The sequence below is a fragment of the Sorghum bicolor genome, chromosome 5 (genome assembly GCF_000003195.3).
Source record: "Sorghum bicolor cultivar BTx623 chromosome 5, Sorghum_bicolor_NCBIv3, whole genome shotgun sequence".
Lineage (NCBI taxonomy): Eukaryota > Viridiplantae > Streptophyta > Magnoliopsida > Poales > Poaceae > Sorghum > Sorghum bicolor.
This window is the reverse complement of record NC_012874.2, coordinates 9347585-9364694: the sequence shown is the minus strand read 5'-3', so window position 1 is coordinate 9364694 and position 17110 is coordinate 9347585. Positions and strand designations below refer to the sequence as shown.

The following is a 17110-nucleotide window of genomic DNA, read 5'->3' as shown; positions in this document are numbered from 1 at the left end:
GCGATGCGCGGCTCTGAACGCGCGGAAATATGCGCCGGTTCAGATTGTTTTTGCGATCTCTCCCAAAATAGGAAACCCAGATGGAAAACTGTTGGAGACATATTTTTTTCTATTTTTCTTAAAAACCAAGGATGGGAAGGAGAGATGGGGAATTGTTGGAGTTGCTCTAACCAGATTTGACTGATAAACTCAAACCATATATAAATTGAAATGGAGAAAGGCAGAGCAGCCCAGCGCTTCCGCATGATGAAAAAAAAGCTGATCGATGAGCTATTAATGATGCGGCCAATACTGCAGTTGATTACGTTACTTGGAAGCTATACTATTGGGGTGCGAGGGCAAATAATGTGCGACACATTCGTTTCTATGCTTTTATTATTGGCTATCACGGAATCATGCATTCAACGATCACGACTACTCACTCTCTAACAATAACACCTAAAGTACAAGATCTATTTAAGAGGACGGCGCAGATCTGGAACGATTGGCTACACTCGTGTTTTTGTCAGGACTCGGGAGGCTCAAGAGAGCGACGACCGTACTAGAGGATGAAGGGAAGGAACGAGACCATTGGATCGCAGGTGGACGGCTGGGATTGGTCACCTGGGCAAAATCTTCTGCCTCCCTTTGCCTCATGGATCTAGCATGCCACTTGGTGTCTGGTGGTGTGATTCTATGACCAGTTCTAGTCTTGTTGTGGTTCCTGGTGTTGGGGTTGATCGATTTGCGTGTTACATCAGCGAAAAATTGTTGCTTTATCTATCTCAGTGAATAAAAGTACTAATACTAATAAATTTGAAATCAAACTCTTGAATTAGAATTCCTATTTAGCTTACTCAAAAAATTGAAGTAATCTATTTATATTAGAATTAAGACTCTTCCTAGCTATCAAGGTGACCATATATAAGACCTATATAAAACTGAAATTGAACTCCATATCATATTAGACAATAGTTATTTTAACTCATATAATAAGGACGAGTTATATATAATTTCGAACGAAAGAAACTCTGTATTGTCCGGTATCTAGAGGGAGACATAAAAAATAGATGGACAAAAAAATAGACTGAAATATTGCCTTTTTATTATTATATATATAATTATGTAATACAGAAATATAAATATAGATATAGATTTGATAGTTTTTCCCTTAAGGCAGGGGCATTTTTGCTATATACTCCCTCCATCCCAAATTGTAAGTCATTCCAAGAATTTTGGAGAGTCAAAACATTTTCACGTTTGACCAAAATTATAGAGAGAAATACTAAGATTGATTTGTAACGTAAAGTAAGTATACTATGAAAATATAATTAAGGAAGAATCTAATGATATTTAGTTGGTATCATAATAATTATTATTTTATCATATAAATTTGGTCAAACTTAGAAAAGTTTGACTCTTCAAAATTCTTAGAATGACTCACAATTTAGGATGGAGGGAGTATAAACTAGAGTATTAATAACAATTTAAGTACCCCACGTTGAACTGAAAAAGTATTGGCCACGGATACCCGTGTCGATAATCTTAACGCCGCCGGTATACTCGTCGGTGCGCTTCTTCTGCATCACGGCCGCCATCGTCGGCACGCTCGCCTCCACGAGGCCGCCGCCGACGCTGGCCCTGTAGGCCTGCTCCCAGCTCTGGAACGCGATCCTCTTCATGCACGCCACGTGCAGGTACGCGTGCGTGCCGCCGAAGCCCCATCGGTACGCCCAGAACTTCTTCTTGCCGCCGGCGCCGTCGCAGACGATGCAGCGGTGGTCGGCGTCGACGGCGGCAGCCTCCCAGCAGAGCTGCGCCTGCAGGTGGCCGCCCAGGAAGGCGCTCATCTCCATCTTGAGCGCGGCGCAGGTCGGGTGGAGGTCGAGGTCCCTGTCGAAGCAGTGGTAGACGAGGCCGGGCGCCCGGAACCCGCACGCGTTGCAGAACGTCTTGTCGACGGGCGGCGGCGCCTCCGGGAGGAGCTCGAACTCGAGCTCGAGGCCGCCGTCGCCGATGAAGAGGGGGTGCTTCAGGGTGGGCGCCGCCAGTGCGCAGGCCACGTGGAGGTCGAAGTCGCAGCCGTGTTCGCCGCACCTGTACCGCCGCCCCTGGCCGTTGCCGGGCTCCTTGCACCCGTCGCACCGGAACGGCGGCGCGCCGTCCGTGGTTGTCACCAGCTTCAGCGCGTGCGCCGGGTGCGCGTCGCGGGTGATCTCCGCTGGAAGCTCCTCGAACTCGGGCATCCTCATGATTGGCTAGCTTTTCTTTGATTTTGTTTGATCTCTACGCCTGCCACTCGTATACTGCAGTTCTGAATTTGTAAACAATAATAGAGCTTTGCAATGGCACAGCGTCGACGATGGAAGGAGAAGACAATAATAGAGCCTTGTAAACTTGCTTCCCTGGCCGCAACGAAAATGTCAAAGATACGACTTGCTCCAAATTAAACGCGTTAGAAAAGCAGGCGGTCCAACGCGTGAGACTTTTCCACACAAAATCCAAAAACTTTTTAACTCTATCACATTAAATCTTATGGTATATACATGAAGCATTAAATATAAATTAAAAAAATAACTAATTACACGTTTTGACTGTGATTTGCGAGACGAATCTTTTAAGTCTAACTAATCTATGATTAAACAACAATTATTATATACAAACAAAAGTATTACAGTAATAAAAAATTACAGGAGAACTAAACAAGGCCTAATTAACCAAGCTAATAGGGTGGCGAACCAGCTTGGCTGGTTCGGCTGTTGTGCTCACTGGTCACTGCCCAACCAGTCACTGGTTTGGAAACTGGCGTAGCCGGTTTGCCTGCTGCCTGGCCACTCTGGCTCCCCGTCGAGCTCGTGAAAACCAGCCTCGCCGATTTGAAAACCGGATAGTAGGTCAGTTTATTTATTCTACTTTGACTAGGACTCTTTTTAATCTAAGGTCTTGTTTAGTTCACCTCAAAAACCAAAAAGTTTTCAAGATTCCCCATCACATCGAATCTTACGGCATATGCATGAAGCATTAAATATAAATGAAAACAAAAACTAATTACACAGTTTGTCTGTAAATCACGAAACGGATCTTTTAATCCTAATTAGTCCATAATTAGACAATATTTGCCACAAACAAACGAAAGTGCTACAGTAGCGAAATCCAAAAAAAATTCGCATCTAAACAAGGCCTAAACTAATAGACATATTTTCATATAGAAAACTTAGAGATCACGATCTGAAATTATTTTTTATTGGAATAAGGCCACCACACTCTCTATATAGGAGGATCATGGTCAACTTAAGGATTTTTTTTACAACAACCACATTTTATTAACCACAACAAGATGCTGTAAATATTCTTATATTGTTCAGATCTACATTGAGTAGAGCCTGAAGAAGAAAGCACAATGATCCACAATGTGATCTGTTACAGTGGAGAGATAGCGTAGAAGATATTGAACTTTGGGCTTGTTTTGCCAAAGTGTCAGCTGTTGTATTGGCTTGTCTACTAATCTTGAAAAGTTGAGCCAGCATTGTTCCTGCAATGTTGGAATAAAGTTGTGTGTACGGTTTAATCCTCCACTGCTGAAGGATCTAAACCTTAATTGTCAAAACAAACACTTTTACCCTCTTCTCTTTCTACCTTGTTGTTCGTCACACCTCCCAGCGAGATTTGACGGCGTTCTATGTGGTTTTATTGGTCCTAGGATATCCTCCACGTGCTCCTTCCCGGTGGGTCATATCGGGAGATGTTCGGATGCAAGGAATGAGCCCAAAATCGACCTAACCGGTCTCTAGATTGGTTTTATCAATTCGCACACGTTCTTGCTGGTTGTGGTTTGATTTGCAACCCCCTAATGTGCTAGTCTTGTTGGTGTGTGATTTAGATCGCATCTGACGTCAACAGTATGGAATGCTGACGACTCTGGATCTGGACGGTATGAATGCACCAGCACATTGGACCTGGAATGCTGACGACTCTGGATCTGGACGGTATGAATGCACCAGCACATTGGACCTCAAATCATAACGCTAGTCAGTCAAAGATTATGCAGAGACAAGAGAGATGCAAAACGGACCAGGCATGCCGCATCTGTCAGCACCCAAGAAAACTAAAAACTGCCACATTTCCTGGAATTTTGTCATATCTTCAGCTGTCGTGGTTGTGGTCTTCTTTATTGTTGTTGCTGCTCTGTTTTCAGTGGCGGAGCTCGTCAACTTTGATGCCTAGGGCCACTATCAAAGTGTATATGCTTCACGCACCAGGTCAAAATACCATCCGATGGTCTTGCTCGCTTGAGCTTATCTGTTGAATCTGTCTGTCATTAAATAATATTTTTCTCTCACAACAAATCAACGAACAGTATTTTTAGCCACGGCTTTTTAGACAAGTGAACAACAAAACTAACTCATAAATGCATAAATTTTTTTACAAGTAAATGCATAAGTTTAGATGATACTTAAATCCACAACATAATTGATGGAAATATAAAAGTAGTTAAAGAAATATCTGATTAAAAAATTTGACAACTCTATACTTTCAAACTATATAGGCTACAAAAATTAACATAATAATCAATTATTCATTCATGGAATTCCTCGATTGGTAAAAGTTTATTGTCAAAAATAGAACTTAGATTTGAGAATACGAAAATTACCAATCTCCTCTTCTATTGTAATCTGCAAGACAACAACAAATAAAGTAACAACGCAGCAGGTTCTCAGTAGGTCCAACTGTCAAGGTCCTCTCCTGCTATCTCCACTGGGCCTCCATCAGCGACTGAGCCTCTTTCTTATCTCTTTGTCAGGCCAAAGTATACAAGATTTAGCCCAACATCTTGAGCCAGGCCAGAAAACTGCATATACTATAGAGGAGATTTTGGGCCACGCCTAGGGCCATGGCCCTACTAGCCCTAGGCCCAAATCCGCCCCTGTCTTGTTTTGTTACTAGTGTGTAAACAGAGCGCAACAAAATGTGCTAGGTAGGTCAACTTGAACTCTGCAGAGTATCAGGACCTAGCCCACCATTCCAATACGACGAGCTGGCGGCAAAGACAGTAGTCATCAAAACATAATGGAGGCTGGATATATCAATGGTTATGTCACACCCGGTTTTAAAGAACAAAACCAGGCTAGCCGTATGTGTGCCCAGGAAGTCCACACATACAACAACAGAAGCAATAGTATCAAAAACAATGTTATATAGCGAAAACATACTTATAATTAACACTTACATCAGAGAATCACGGAATGGTAACTAATCTTCAGGCTCAATCTTCACAGGGACGGTTGACTGGGGGTAACATATGCCTAGCACTTCTTGTATCTTGAGAACATCCTTTATGCCTCCATCCTTCTAATCAACTCTTTCTAGTGGACTGGAGTGGTGGGAAATAGCAAGAGTGAGCACATATCGTACTCAACAAGTATAACCAGGGGTTCATGAGGCTCAAATAGCTGACACTGGTTTGACTGCATTTAGCTTTTAATAGTGGATAGCATGTTCATAATTAATGAGCAATTGCCAAGGAAGCTGAAATAATCCATTAATCCCATGATCAAATGTAAGCATAATTAACTCATAGCATAAACAATAATCAAATGAACATAATAACATAACAAGCTCATCATCTTAATGTAGATGTCCCCAAGGCCGCTCCTGACCGTGAGCTCGGCTAGTATACCAGTTTTACACTCTGCAGAGGTTGTACATCTTTACCCATGAGTCATGATTTACCCTTTCGCCCGAGGCCCGTCGACCTCTTAACCCACTACCAAGGAAGGTCGGCAGGGATCACTATGAAGCCTTTCAAAAGTTCGTCTAACAAGTTAGGGCCGCAAGGTTTCCTTTGCGCGCAGATATAGAGCCCCCCTTCCGATGGCACAATGACTCGCAGCCTATACTCATACAGACAGAGGCCACACTATACCCAAAACGGTTCAGCCCCTCCGCCCTTTCGGGTAACCGCTAACAAGCTAGAAAAGGGCTTCATACTGAGCTAAAGCCAGAGCCATAATAGCCCTCATGGTTGCACTGTTATCCCGGGTGATCACGTACAGACAAGATCTCATACAGTTATTTGTCATTCTTTTATGTTCATTGCATAGCTATTAATCATCTTACAAGATCATGGATTATATCAAGCACTAGCACATCTACACCAAATGCATATCAAGTAGGTAGCAAGGAATACAGGTAACAATCATCTATGATTTTGCTAAGGTCGACAAGGTGATAGCATGCATATGATATATATATGTAGTTATAAGTGAATAGGTAACAAGGATGGTCCCAAGTTATACTTGCCTTAAATATTTGCTCAATTCTCACACCTTCACCTTTCGGTCATCACCTTCTGATCTTCAACGCCCACAAACGGTTCTCGTCTACTCGTATCAAACACCACACATAGACAAACATACAAGCAACAAATAAAAGCAACTAAGAACAATACACCACATAAGAGAAAAGAGCGTACTAAAAGAGAATCAATGCTACAAGATCGCAAGAAGCACTGGAACCGAACCTATCGTTAAAAGAAATTATTAATGGTAGTTTTATATTATAGAAGAGAAGCCTATATATTTGATTTATTTAAGTAAACAAAATAATTAAAAGTTTAATTCAGATTAATGTTAGCATATTTATTTTCAAAGGTCAAGTTAAAACTAATCATATTTTATTTATAAATACTTAGATATCATTTATGCCAATTCAACACTAACATGTAAATACAAATTGACATATGAGAGCATTTAATCGAGTGTAATATGCATGTATAGACTGGGCAAATTATAATTTAGGAATATAATTGTGTTGGAAACTAATCATGTTAATCATTTATATATAAAATACATAAGCATAAAATCTATTTTGATTTTTAATTATAAAACTAGATACAAGTATAATAATCAATTTAGTGTTTAGCTTTGCGTATAAAACCATATGACAGCTAAATTAAAGCACTTATATTTTAAGGTTGAACTAAGCATATTATAATTCAAAGGATATAAAGATTAATATTAGTTAAATCAACATTAATTTATGAAGGACCAAAATATAAACCTATTATGCTTTTAATTAGAAATACAATTGCGTAAGCATAAAGTAAATTAATATTTAACTTATGAAATTCAATGATGTGAGACATGTTAAACATCGTCGCTAACGCGTAGCTTAAACTCGACACAGTCATAATGCAACAAAACGTAATTATAACCCTAGGTCGAATTTAATTAGAAAGCTATTAAACGAATTACATTTGATATCAATAAATTTAGAATTGAGTTACATAATAAAAGTTCATACTACTATGTAGAGCACGTCGATACGAATCTAACATAACTTGAATTACTCGAAATGAACGTAAAACGAATAAACGGCGGGGATTGAAGAAGCAGTGGCAAAGCCGTAAATATAATCATCTTCTACCTTGCTCCACGTTGTGCATCTGGACGTGACCTCCATGGCCACTGCAGGCTGCTGCTGCACCACGCACAGGAGGGAGGGATCTCGGCCGTAGAGCTTGCTGGCCGGCCGGCGCCGCAGCACGCCATGTGGAGGTGGCTAGCAGGACCAGCAGCTAGGGCTGCTCCCCTTGCTTATCACGAGTAGCATCTCGGCCTGCTGCTCTGCACAAACAAGCAGGGCGCGAGCTTCTAGGACTAGCGCGGCATGAGGCCACGGGGGACAGGATCAGGACGCGCAAGGAGTGGCCGGAGATATCCTGCACAATCGGAAAACGAAGAACTTCACGAGCGTCAATGGAGGTTCGCCGGAAAAGAAGAAGATGGGTTAGGGAATCGATCAAACGGGATGGGTTCGCAAAATAAATGGCGTGCCGGTGTAGAGGGCAACGAAACGAACCTCGTGGTGGAAGCGGAATTCACCGGAGATGAGAAACGTGACCGGAAAAGCTCGCCGAACCTCGCCGGAAGTTCGTCGGAGCTCTAGGTGTCGAAACTTCGGCTTTAGATCTAGGACGATGGAAGTGGCGGCTTGGAAAAACGATTGTACTTTCAGAATCAGCGCGTTTAGGGCTACGCCGGCATATATATATTGTTAGGGTTTGATGTCATGGAAAAATTGGATATTTATTATTTTCAGATTTAATTAATTTCGTAAATAAAATAATTCCAGAAAGTCCAGAATTGATATTTAGGGTCTGAAAAATACTTCGAAGGCTCCAAAAATTTGGAGAAAATTCTTAGAGACATTTTAGAACATGAGGAACCCAAATAAAGTATTCAGACCTCATGATAATTTAATATAGAGCATCTAAAAATTAGATTATGCTGGTAGAAAATGAGAATAATTCTAGAAAAGATGGAAAATTTCCAAAGAAGGTTCAATAGGTCGGTTGATGGAAGATGAACTCAAAGGAATGATTTAGAGTAGAAGAATAGGATCCGGAGCAACTCCATATGAAAAGATTAAGACTGGGAACGTAGGGATTTTATTTTTTGACAGACACGTCGCAAAAAGATAAACGACTTACTAAACGCACTCTAAAACTTTACCCACTTAGTCAAGTAACAAGCAAGCATCACATCACATCACAAAAACCTATCAAATTAAATTAGAAAAATTTATAGATTCACATATTTCCTATAACTAATTGATGCTATTTTCAACTAACTTTGGAAATTTTATCCAATTATCAAAACATTTATTTTAATTAGTGTTTTCTATGCACAACCCAAAATTTAAAAATTTTGGGGTGTGACAATCTACCCCACTTAACATGAATCTCGTCCCGAGATTCGAAGAGACTAGGAAGAAGGATAAAGCAGATCATCAAGGTTGCTTTGAGACTTTTGATGACATATGATTTAGGGGTTAAGTATTAATAAAAGTAGATGAAAATATCAAGGATTGGTTCTCAAGACTAATTCGAGATTTATGACATGAGATCAAAGGATTGAAGATCAGCACAGGTGGAAAAGAAAGATCAAGGAAGGTTAAGAAAATAGATAAAGGTTGATCACGGGTTTTCACATTATCATGCTTAAAGTCAAAGAGTGAAGAACACAAGAGATAATATAAAAGATAAAGATACATCTTATAGTGCTCAGAATACCTTGATTCAAGATTTATGAGATTTATGATAAAAGATTATAAATTAGCAAGGATTGATGAGGAGAATGAAGATTGGTTCTTCAATGTTATTTCAAGTTCTATGATGAGAGTTGATAAAATAATTGTAGACTAACAAGGGTTAACCAGAAAAACAATGATCGATCACAAGAAACACAAAGATCGATGACAAGAAAAGTAGACTTGAAAGGATGAAGTTTACCTTTAGATCATTATATTATAAGGTAAACGATCAAGGGGCAAAGACTAACAAAAGAGCATAAGAAGATGAAGATTGGTGATAGAAAGGATAAAATTTGATATACAATAAAGAGATATACAAGAAGGATAAGATTGATCATTATATCTTCTTGTCTTGAAACTTGAGATAGATGATGGTAGCGGACGCTACCCCACTTAACAAAGGCCTTTCTTGACTCAAAAAAAAACTTCTATATTATCCTTTGTTTGGAGTAATCTTGAGTACTTTCTTCCAGAGGTTACAAACTTAAACAATACACCAAGCAACACAACAAGCAAGATAAACATGCACCACATCATCGAAACTATGTGTCCTTCTGTTCAACTGGTAGGCATCCTAAAGAGTGGATTATAGAGATGAATGGCCATCGTGAATTTGAATAAGGTGAGACCAGAAAATTTTAGTAAATCAAAGACAAAAAGAATCAAGGAGATAAGAAGTAATAGCTCAAAGGAAGCTATCAAAGAGGAGAAACAACGGGACAAGGATTGAGAAATAATCAAAATCAAGGAATCAAGAGATAATAAAACATTTTTATAGCAAATTAGACTTTTCTAATCGACCAGTTCTACCTAGGCATACGTCCTACAGTCAACACTGCTTTGATACCACTCTGTCACACCCGGTTTTAAAGAACAAAACCAGGCTAGCCGTATGTGTGCCCAGGAAGTCCACACATACAACAACAGAAGCAATAGTATCAAAAACAATGTTATATAGCGAAAACATACTTATAATTAACACTTACATCAGAGAATCACGGAATGGTAACTAATCTTCAGGCTCAATCTTCACAGGGACGGTTGACTGGGGGTAACATATGCCTAGCACTTCTTGTATCTTGAGAACATCCTTTATGCCTCCATCCTTCTAATCAACTCTTTCTAGTGGACTGGAGTGGTGGGAAATAGCAAGAGTGAGCACATATCGTACTCAACAAGTATAACCAGGGGTTCATGAGGCTCAAATAGCTGACACTGGTTTGACTGCATTTAGCTTTTAATAGTGGATAGCATGTTCATAATTAATGAGCAATTGCCAAGGAAGCTGAAATAATCCATTAATCCCATGATCAAATGTAAGCATAATTAACTCATAGCATAAACAATAATCAAATGAACATAATAACATAACAAGCTCATCATCTTAATGTAGATGTCCCCAAGGCCGCTCCTGACCGTGAGCTCGGCTAGTATACCAGTTTTACACTCTGCAGAGGTTGTACATCTTTACCCATGAGTCATGATTTACCCTTTCGCCCGAGGCCCGTCGACCTCTTAACCCACTACCAAGGAAGGTCGGCAGGGATCACTATGAAGCCTTTCAAAAGTTCGTCTAACAAGTTAGGGCCGCAAGGTTTCCTTTGCGCGCAGATATAGAGCCCCCCTTCCGATGGCACAATGACTCGCAGCCTATACTCATACAGACAGAGGCCACACTATACCCAAAACGGTTCAGCCCCTCCGCCCTTTCGGGTAACCGCTAACAAGCTAGAAAAGGGCTTCATACTGAGCTAAAGCCAGAGCCATAATAGCCCTCATGGTTGCACTGTTATCCCGGGTGATCACGTACAGACAAGATCTCATACAGTTATTTGTCATTCTTTTATGTTCATTGCATAGCTATTAATCATCTTACAAGATCATGGATTATATCAAGCACTAGCACATCTACACCAAATGCATATCAAGTAGGTAGCAAGGAATACAGGTAACAATCATCTATGATTTTGCTAAGGTCGACAAGGTGATAGCATGCATATGATATATATATGTAGTTATAAGTGAATAGGTAACAAGGATGGTCCCAAGTTATACTTGCCTTAAATATTTGCTCAATTCTCACACCTTCACCTTTCGGTCATCACCTTCTGATCTTCAACGCCCACAAACAGTTCTCGTCTACTCGTATCAAACACCACACATAGACAAACATACAAGCAACAAATAAAAGCAACTAAGAACAATACACCACATAAGAGAAAAGAGCGTACTAAAAGAGAATCAATGCTACAAGATCGCAAGAAGCACTGGAACCGAACCTATCGTTAAAAGAAATTATTAATGGTAGTTTTATATTATAGAAGAGAAGCCTATATATTTGATTTATTTAAGTAAACAAAATAATTAAAAGTTTAATTCAGATTAATGTTAGCATATTTATTTTCAAAGGTCAAGTTAAAACTAATCATATTTTATTTATAAATACTTAGATATCATTTATGCCAATTCAACACTAACATGTAAATACAAATTGACATATGAGAGCATTTAATCGAGTGTAATATGCATGTATAGACTGGGCAAATTATAATTTAGGAATATAATTGTGTTGGAAACTAATCATGTTAATCATTTATATATAAAATACATAAGCATAAAATCTATTTTGATTTTTAATTATAAAACTAGATACAAGTATAATAATCAATTTAGTGTTTAGCTTTGCGTATAAAACCATATGACAGCTAAATTAAAGCACTTATATTTTAAGGTTGAACTAAGCATATTATAATTCAAAGGATATAAAGATTAATATTAGTTAAATCAACATTAATTTATGAAGGACCAAAATATAAACCTATTATGCTTTTAATTAGAAATACAATTGCGTAAGCATAAAGTAAATTAATATTTAACTTATGAAATTCAATGATGTGAGACATGTTAAACATCGTCGCTAACGCGTAGCTTAAACTCGACACAGTCATAATGCAACAAAACGTAATTATAACCCTAGGTCGAATTTAATTAGAAAGCTATTAAACGAATTACATTTGATATCAATAAATTTAGAATTGAGTTACATAATAAAAGTTCATACTACTATGTAGAGCACGTCGATACGAATCTAACATAACTTGAATTACTCGAAATGAACGTAAAACGAATAAACGGCGGGGATTGAAGAAGCAGTGGCAAAGCCGTAAATATAATCATCTTCTACCTTGCTCCACGTTGTGCATCTGGACGTGACCTCCATGGCCACTGCAGGCTGCTGCTGCACCACGCACAGGAGGGAGGGATCTCGGCCGTAGAGCTTGCTGGCCGGCCGGCGCCGCAGCACGCCATGTGGAGGTGGCTAGCAGGACCAGCAGCTAGGGCTGCTCCCCTTGCTTATCACGAGTAGCATCTCGGCCTGCTGCTCTGCACAAACAAGCAGGGCGCGAGCTTCTAGGACTAGCGCGGCATGAGGCCACGGGGGACAGGATCAGGACGCGCAAGGAGTGGCCGGAGATATCCTGCACAATCGGAAAACGAAGAACTTCACGAGCGTCAATGGAGGTTCGCCGGAAAAGAAGAAGATGGGTTAGGGAATCGATCAAACGGGATGGGTTCGCAAAATAAATGGCGTGCCGGTGTAGAGGGCAACGAAACGAACCTCGTGGTGGAAGCGGAATTCACCGGAGATGAGAAACGTGACCGGAAAAGCTCGCCGAACCTCGCCGGAAGTTCGTCGGAGCTCTAGGTGTCGAAACTTCGGCTTTAGATCTAGGACGATGGAAGTGGCGGCTTGGAAAAACGATTGTACTTTCAGAATCAGCGCGTTTAGGGCTACGCCGGCATATATATATTGTTAGGGTTTGATGTCATGGAAAAATTGGATATTTATTATTTTCAGATTTAATTAATTTCGTAAATAAAATAATTCCAGAAAGTCCAGAATTGATATTTAGGGTCTGAAAAATACTTCGAAGGCTCCAAAAATTTGGAGAAAATTCTTAGAGACATTTTAGAACATGAGGAACCCAAATAAAGTATTCAGACCTCATGATAATTTAATATAGAGCATCTAAAAATTAGATTATGCTGGTAGAAAATGAGAATAATTCTAGAAAAGATGGAAAATTTCCAAAGAAGGTTCAATAGGTCGGTTGATGGAAGATGAACTCAAAGGAATGATTTAGAGTAGAAGAATAGGATCCGGAGCAACTCCATATGAAAAGATTAAGACTGGGAACGTAGGGATTTTATTTTTTGACAGACACGTCGCAAAAAGATAAACGACTTACTAAACGCACTCTAAAACTTTACCCACTTAGTCAAGTAACAAGCAAGCATCACATCACATCACAAAAACCTATCAAATTAAATTAGAAAAATTTATAGATTCACATATTTCCTATAACTAATTGATGCTATTTTCAACTAACTTTGGAAATTTTATCCAATTATCAAAACATTTATTTTAATTAGTGTTTTCTATGCACAACCCAAAATTTAAAAATTTTGGGGTGTGACAGGTTACAATCAGTACATGAAAATACAGAACATGAAAACATGGAAAGAAAAATTAGTGCAAACGCAGTAACAGTCTCCGGAAACAAATTGAAATGCCACTGGGGAAGTGCTCCCGTAGTTCTTTTTTAATAAAAAAAATAGCTAATCTCAAAACGGACAAGTAGTTGGGCCCAACTGCCCAAGAAGATATCAAAACAACTTGTGGAAAAAAAGGGGAAAAAAAACTTGGAGGATCCAAAAGCTCCGGTCCACTAGTTTCCTCTTTAATTTGGAAGCTCCAGAAACGTCTAATGCTCGCTTTGGTTCTAATGTCAGCACTGATGTGCTCTGTACTCCGAAAGATTGGGTTGGCAGTGAACTGAGTTCAACTGTTGCAACTGTTTTTGGGTAGAGTATGTAATTTGTCATCTATTTATGGTTTTCGTGCCGAAATCTAGAATGATGGTTTATTTTGGGATGGAGGGAGTATCTTTCTTGCAGTTGTAGTCTGCTGTATTGCTGCCCTGCTTTGGACTTTGGTACAAATGTAGGAATAGAGCTCAACAAACTGAGCCCTAGTTCAAATTGTCTTTTGAGCCTAGTAAGTCCATGATTGAATAATATTTGTCAAATACAAATGAAAATGCTATAGTGTCTATTTTGCAAAAAGTTTTGGAACTAAACAAGACTTAAAATGACCTAGGCCTTGTCTAGTTCACCCCAAAAATCAAAAAGTTTTCAAGATTCTCGTCACATCGAATCTTTCGACATATGCATGAAGCATTAAATATAGACGAAAATAAAAACTAATTGCACAATTTATCTATAAATCGTGAGACGAATCTTTTGATCCTAGTTAGTCCATGATTAGACAATATTTGTCACAAACAAACAAAAGTGCTACAGTAGCGAAATCCAAAATCTTTTTGCATTTAAACAAGGCCCTAGGCCATTCCAGTGTACCTTGTAAAGATGACAATTTTTACCCGAAACCCGATGGGTAATTACCTCATTAGGGTAAGGATATGGCTATTTTTCTGTACCCATGGGTAAGATAATGGGAAAAAAACTTTACCCAGCGGGTAAAGCGGGTAAGGGTATGGGACTGCATTGCCCATACCCGTTAACCCATTGGTAAATTGAACCCGATAAATTATACTAGAATCATGGAACTTGTGGATTTTATGACTTGTTATCTAGTAATGATGGATTTATCCATTAGATCATTTGATTGTGTGTTCATGTAGCTTGTATATTTGAAGAGTTTATTAATAATTTATGATATTTTGGCTAAATTTGGGAGCCTGATATATTAAAATATGTATTTTTTATAGCAAATATTCTTAAAATCATGGGTAAAGATAACCCATGGGTTACCCGTTACCCGTATGGGTAAGGGTATGGGAAAAAACTTTTACCCGCGCATAAGTATGGATAAATTAGTGGGTAAAATATTTTCTCGTGGGTAAAGGTATGGATAACACATACCCAGCACATCCCTAGGACCTTGGCTTCTCGAGGAACCTGGACCGCCATGTGGCCGTCAAGCTGATGTCTGCAGGATCTTTCAAGCGCAGAAGGAGTTTGAGGCAAACGTGAAAGTCTTGACACAGCTGAGACACAGGAACGTTGTCCACCTCGTCCGCTGGTGTGACAGCAATGGAGGGCTCCTCGTTTACGAACTGATGGCTGAAGACAGTCTTAAAAAGCATCTTTACTATCATGTCAGAATTTTACCTTAGGGGCAAAGGTACCAAAATTGGCATAAAAAGTTCATCTCAAATTGGCATAAGTAGTTTCATTAAACTATATAAATTTAAGACCATCATCAATTTAAACTACACGAATTTATGATAAGGTTAAGTGGCCTTTCCTTCAACAAGCCCTTAGAATGAAAGGTTTTGCACCTTGGTGGTGTCAATGGGTCCTGTTTTTGGGGGTTCTGTAGGATTAATGTTAATATGATGTAGGCTGTTACTTTCAGACAAAGGTCCGCTTTCACCCATCCTTTTTAATCTCGTTGTGGATATGTTGGCTATTTTAATTGGTAGAGCAAAAGAAAACAGTCAAATTCAAGGAGTTATACCACATCTAGTAGATGATGGCCTCTCTATATTACAATTTGCTGAGGACACAATCTTGTTTATGGGACATGGTATTCAAAAAGGAAAAAATATGAAAATTCTTTTATGTGCTTTTGAAGAGTTATCATGATTGAAAATTAACTTTCATAAAAGTGAGCTTTTCTGTTATGGTGATGCTAAGGAATATGAGGACCAATATTCACAAATAGAAAGCTCACAAATAAAGATTGGGAAGTCATTGTGGACAGAATCGAAAAGAAAACTAAGCAACTGGAAAGGAAAAGATGTATATGTTATCCTTCTTTGAAGTGCTTAAGGGCATTCTAAAGGAGTTAGATTTTTTGATATCAAGAATTTTTTGGCAAGGCGATAACCACAAGAAGAAATATAGGTGAGCCAAATGGGAGACTTTATGTGTACCAAAAGATCAAGGAGGTCTTGGAATTCTGAACCTTGAATTACAAAATGAATGTTTTGTTAAGCAATGGTTGTTCAAACTTATAAAAGAGGATGGTGTCTGGCAAGAACTTAGGAAGAAGTACCTGAAAGACAAAACTATTGGGGAAGCCAATTGGAAATCAGGAGATTCTCATTTTTGGCCTGGCCTTATGAAGATAAAAGACCATTTCCTAGGTTTTGTTCTTCATAATGGTACTTCCACAAGCTTTTGGGAAGATAAGTGGTTAGGCGACTACACACTGAAACACAATTTCCATCTTTGTATAATATTGCTAGGAAGAAACATACAATCGTTTCCCAAGCCTTTAGTAGCATACCTTTAAACATATCATTCCACAGAGCTTTGGTTGGGTACAAATTAACTAAGTGGAATGAACTTGTCGTGAAAGTTGTATTTGTACAACTTATGATCATCTGGATACTCTGAAATGGAATCTTACAAGACATGGTGTTTTTATAGTACAATCAATGCATAACTATTATATACATAGCAACTTTGTGCCCACAAACAAACACATGTGAAAGTTAAAATTACCTCTTAAAATTAAAGTTTTTGTTTGGTTCTTAATCAAAGGTGTAATTTTGACCAAAGACAATTTAGTAAAGAGAGATTGGATATGGAGTGAGCGTTGTTGTTTTTGTAACAGCAATGAAACTATATCCAACACTTGCTGTTCGGTTCTCATGTTTCACATTTTATTTGGAGAACTATTCACGTTGCTTTTGGTTACCACCACATAGTGTAGCTCATTTATTTGATAATTGGTTGCAAGGGATAGACAAAAAAACATGCTTCCAAGTTTGGGTGGGAGCGATTGCTGTTTGTTGGTCTATCTGGCTAAGTAGGTAGATATAGTTTTTGATAAAAAAAAAGAATACATTCTTATATGCAGGTTATCTTTAGAGCTACATATTGGACACGATTGTGGTCCTAATTACAGAAGAAAAGCGCTTAGGTGACCATGAAGTGGGCTTGTCATCTTCTGGAAACAACTGTGTTGGAGTCTTGGAGATCTTCGCCAAGCATGAGTGGATGT

The 17110-nt window shown here is 38.9% G+C and overlaps 1 protein-coding gene across 1 annotated transcript; it reads right to left on the bottom strand.

The window, feature by feature from the left end:
- LOC8056290 lies at nt 1444-2419 on the bottom strand. Its single transcript, XM_021461681.1, has one exon. The coding sequence runs from the start codon at nt 2229-2231 to the stop codon at nt 1467-1469; it is 765 nt and encodes a 254-aa protein (XP_021317356.1). The 5' UTR covers nt 2232-2419; the 3' UTR covers nt 1444-1466.

Bases quoted from the DNA above. Each gene is read 5' to 3' on its own strand.
- LOC8056290 (XM_021461681.1), bottom strand. From the start codon at position 2,231: ATGAGGATGCCCGAGTTCGAGGAGCTTCCAGCGGAGATCACCCGCGAC.